Source organism: Phoenix dactylifera, chromosome 2 (genome assembly GCF_051530095.1).
Source record: "Phoenix dactylifera cultivar Ajwa chromosome 2, Ajwa_hap1_PhDact_Kaust_v1.1, whole genome shotgun sequence".
Taxonomy (NCBI): domain Eukaryota; kingdom Viridiplantae; phylum Streptophyta; class Magnoliopsida; order Arecales; family Arecaceae; genus Phoenix; species Phoenix dactylifera.
The window spans coordinates 48352431-48357022 of NC_143191.1; the positions used below are offsets into that span (position 1 = coordinate 48352431).

The window sequence follows — 4592 nt, forward strand, 5'->3', positions numbered from 1 at the left end:
TGCCGACAGTTTTTTTTGTTTTTTCTCTTTCTCTTTTTCCTTCAATTATGGGAGCTTCCACCAAATGTGAACGGGGTGTTATAACGAAAAAAATGTGAGATGACACATATTCCAAATGCCACCGCACTCCTCCAAAACTATCATGGCCACCCAAAATTAGATAAAGCAGCTTGCGAAAAGTACTCATCCGTTAAAAGCTACCACAACCAGCTAGATCTGAGAGCATCCACTAGCGCCCAAAATGGTGGGGCCTCGGGCTTTGACTCTAGCAATAGAACATGACCCCAACTTCCCCAGGAGCACCACCACGTGGGTGAACTCGAGTCACAACATGACGTGGACAAGCACATACATCAAATTAAAATTATTTACTGAGGAGCAGAAGTTAATATTTCTGAGGCTAAAAAGGCCGAAGAAAGTCCTCCGCTCGTCCTCGCCCGCTCGCTTGCTCCTGCCTCGCTTCTTCTATTCCTCTCTTCGCCGCCGGCCGGCCGGCGGCCGTCGCCGCCCTCCGTCCAGGCTTTTCTCTCTCTTATCTTTGAGATCAAGGTACGCCCACCCCCACCCTTGTCTCTCTGTACCTCCGTCGCTTTTGCTCGTTCGCCATGGCCGCGATCCTTTTATCTACACTCCGTTTCTCCATCCCGTGTTTTTGACTCATCTAATCTCTTTTTCTTAGTAGTTACTAAATCCGTAACTTTTTTTAGCGAACCGGCCCACAAAATTGAAGCTTTCTTCTTATTATTTCTCTGTATCATATAATATTAACAGTAGCCTCTTTAACTTCCACCTTTTTCAAAAAGGGATAAATAGAAGCATCGCTCAATGTGCTTTGGTGGATGGATTTTATTTATCAATTCCTTGCATTTTTCAGTATTTTTTCTACTGCGTTGGAGCAAAACAGGTCCATTGAATGGCTCAAAATCGTTGGTTTGGATGTTAAGAGACAAGGATAACAAGCTTTGGACATAGATTCCCTTGCTGTTTTCTTCGTTAGTTCAGTAATGTATTGATTGATTTGAAGATATTCAATCTATTGTAATTGACACAGGAGAACTTCCTGGAGTTGCCGGGTAAAAGTTCCTAGCCAAGCATTGTTACCTAGTAGTTTTCGCCCATAACCTAATTGAACCATCATAGTGAAGCTCCCATGGCCTTCTTAATGCTGGCTCTAATTGTATGTTGTTTCACTAAATACGCAACCTGCATTAAGTGAGCACCTAGGTTGCCATGAGGTCCATTACTGAATTATTATTATAACTTGTTATATAGTTTCCATTTGATACTGTTAATATTTACCAATTACTATTGTTCAAATAATTTGTATCAATGAATTATACCTTGGAGGATTCAAATTTTTCTCGAGATAATTGTTGGTTGCTTGTCATCCTTCTATAGTTCCCCTGCTCCACAGTATTTTGAAGGCCTGAAGAAGGACTTTCATTTACAATTTTGGCATTCTGTTAAGCTACGACTTAACTCAATACTTTTAGGGGTCCAGGCGTCCTTCCATTTATAGATAATATTGCGTCTAGGCTTCCTTGCTTTTAACAATATACCACCGCTAAAACAGAAGGCATAAATGACTAATTATATGTACCAACCTCATATTTTTTTCACTACTGTGGAAAAGATCCATCTTCCATACCCCATGCTTGAAGCATCTATAATTATTTTTATTCTCTTGCTCTATATATAATCTGTTTATATGAAGAAAATCGAAAGGATTTTGTTATGTTGATGTTTGGTCATTCAAGTACTGTCTGACAAAGGTGCATTCAAATAACCAACTCCTATTAATTCTCAAAGCTTCATGAGTTTCGGCTGTGGTTGTATTTGGGAAGCTTGATTTAAATACAAAACAATACAATGCAATATGCATCATGGTTTTTGGTCCATACTGCACTGAACTTAAACACCCTTGTAAAACTTATTGTTTCAATTAATTCAATCAAAGTAATGTCATTTCTGGGTATTACTTCATGTGCCTTGGCGAAGTATCTCATTTCAGTGTTATTTTTCCTGGCAGATGAATGCGTGAATGTTTTCTACCATTCTGGTGAAACCAACAGATCTGCCCAAAATAATTAGCAGGTGAAAAAACTTCAATGTGTGTGTGTGTGTTCAAGTATTATCTAGCTGCAAAATAAAGTTTAAGCTTAGGATAGCGGCAAGAATGTATGATCTCATGACAGTTACATCCTTACAGTTTTATATAAATTAATCATTTTGGACACAAGGACCATGTTTCTGATAGTATAGTCACGAGTTTTCTCATACAGATCAATTTAGAGATAATTTGTTGCTAAAATGAAATCTGATAGATAGGATTTTTGCTTAAATGAATCTTTGAAGATGTGGAAATTTCTGGTTTGTATGACAAGCTCTTCTAATTTTAATACCAGAGTAAATTTAAATCTCTGATTTCATCATGTGAGGATGGTGCTATGCTCCTTGCTCTTAATTTTCCTTTGGAGTTATGTCTAGTATATTCCATGGGAGAAATTAACACAAAGAACATGCAATAAACTTAGAGAAAAATGAATCTATCATGAAATAGTTTACTTTCAAATATTTCAGGTAGTAATGTGTATGGGCATGCAATTTTTTTTTTTTTTTTTTTTATAGTTGCCAAAGGGAGGGGTGAACTATATTGAGAAGTATGTGAACTATGTTACTTTCAGACAGTAACAGTATTACTAATGGCCTCTACTCTTTGATAAGATTATAATGTTTAGAAATAAAATCAGGATAGTGCATTATGTGTTGATATTTCATCCTCAAATTTATGATATTTTTGTTCTCTAAAGAATAGGAAAAAAGTAAAAGAATGTTGTTCTTCTTGAGATAAATCGGGAGTTCTTGATGCTATTCCTCTATCTATTGTGGATGGATTCTCATAGTTTGTCCTCCCAATTTGTAATTGGTGACTGATGACCTGAATATGTATTTTCATATTTAATAGGATTTCGTAATGAAGAAGCATCATGAAAGCAGTGCATCCAATTTTCTTGAAGGTGTATGGTGCTTTCTACGTAAGTGCCTCTTTTCTGTGCTCTCTTTTGGTCCCATACCTAAACATATTGCATTTATCATGGATGGAAATCGTAGATATGCCAAGAGCAGGAATGTCAAACAGGGTACTGGCCACAGGGCTGGTTTCACAGCTCTCACCTCTGTTCTCCAATACTGCTATGAGATGGGTGTAAAGTATGTCACCGTGTATGCTTTCAGTATTGACAATTTTAAACGACAACCTGATGAGGTCCATTCATTGATGGATCTAATGAAGGAGAAGATTGATGAATTGCTAATGAAAGAAAGCATTGTGAACAAATATGGAGTTAAAATTAATTTCTGGGGAAACCTGAGTCTTTTGAGCGAACCGGTACGATTAGCAGCTGAGAAGGCAATGGCAAGCACTGCCAGGAACACAGGACCAGTGTTTTCAGTATGTGTGGCCTACACCTCGACAAATGAGATTGTGCATGCCATTGAAGAATCATTTGTGGAAAAGAGGGACAGAATACAAGAAAGGTACTGCAATAGTTATGCTGATGAATCAATTTGGGCAGATAGCATGGATGGTGCGATTTCAGTCACTGATTTGGAGCAGCACTTCTACACAGCTGATTGTCCAGATCCTGATATTGTGATGAGGACATCGGGAGAGACTCGGTTGAGTAATTTCCTTCTATGGCAAACTACTTATAGCCACTTGCAGAATCCAGTCCCTTTATGGCCTGAGTTCTCATTTAGGCACCTGGTTTGGGCTGTTTTAGAATACCAGAGGGTCTACCCTTATCTAGAACATAGGAGAAGCTTAAGTAAAAAGAAACACTGAGACTTGACTCTGATGTTTAGCTTCACAGGAATTGTACTGTATTTCATTACATCGAAGTGTGTTGTAATGACAATGAGCCTCTATATCAGTCAGAAGAAATGAGGCCAAGGTTATCTGTTTTAAAATGCCATGCTGTTGCAATTTTGTGTTGGCATGATTGTTTGAGGATGGCATCCTTGATAAAGAGGTTTGAAATTTGGAAAAGGAAAATTATTATATTTTTTTGTACTATATTACGGTGGGGATTTGGGTGAACCTGACAGATTACATGTGTCATATGGCGGTTCCATTGTTTTCCATGGTAATATGCCCATCCATTCAAACTGCTTTGCTGCTGCTGCTGTTGTCAGCTGCTCTTGTTTTCTCCAAGGCTAAAGTTATTTAAGGTTACAGTCATTTAATACAGTCTCTTGGTTTTCACCATTGAGCACGTTTGACAAGTGAACATTGTTCTTTGCTATAATTTAGTGCCTGTACTAGTTAATCAGCATATGTTAGTTCCTTCTGCATTTAAGGTCTCAGACAACATGCTGCAATAGTTGCTGTACCTTGACTTACACGGGCATCTGGTCAAATGAGGCAATGGCATGGCTGAAAAGCCTGACCAACTAGAAGAGGAACGCCTCCCTTTCAAAATGAACATGTTCCTTTAAGTTTCCATCTGAAATTTGTGATATTGCTTTTCAAGAACATGATTGTACTAATTCTTTTTGAGAATATCATTAGTATAACGACTAGTTTCTGGCCA

General features: G+C 38.0%; 1 protein-coding gene across 5 annotated transcripts; it reads left to right on the top strand.

The window, feature by feature from the left end:
• The first annotated feature begins 390 nt into the window (after positions 1–390).
• Positions 391–4592, top strand: LOC103697150 (dehydrodolichyl diphosphate synthase CPT3-like). Of its 5 annotated transcripts, none has more exons than XM_008778951.6 (4): positions 391–549; positions 2030–2094; positions 2966–3035; positions 3112–4592. In XM_008778951.6, exons 3-4 carry the CDS (start codon positions 3022–3024, stop codon positions 3842–3844), a joined length of 747 nt encoding a protein of 248 aa, XP_008777173.3. In that variant the 5' UTR covers positions 391–549; positions 2030–2094; positions 2966–3021; the 3' UTR covers positions 3845–4592. The 5 variants fall into 5 exon arrangements, 4 of the variants coding, with proteins under 4 accessions (XP_008777173.3, XP_008777172.3, XP_038976786.3 ...); XR_015975758.2 differs by having other exon boundaries at positions 409–549; positions 2966–3017; positions 3112–3208; XM_008778950.5 differs by having other exon boundaries at positions 409–549; positions 2966–4592.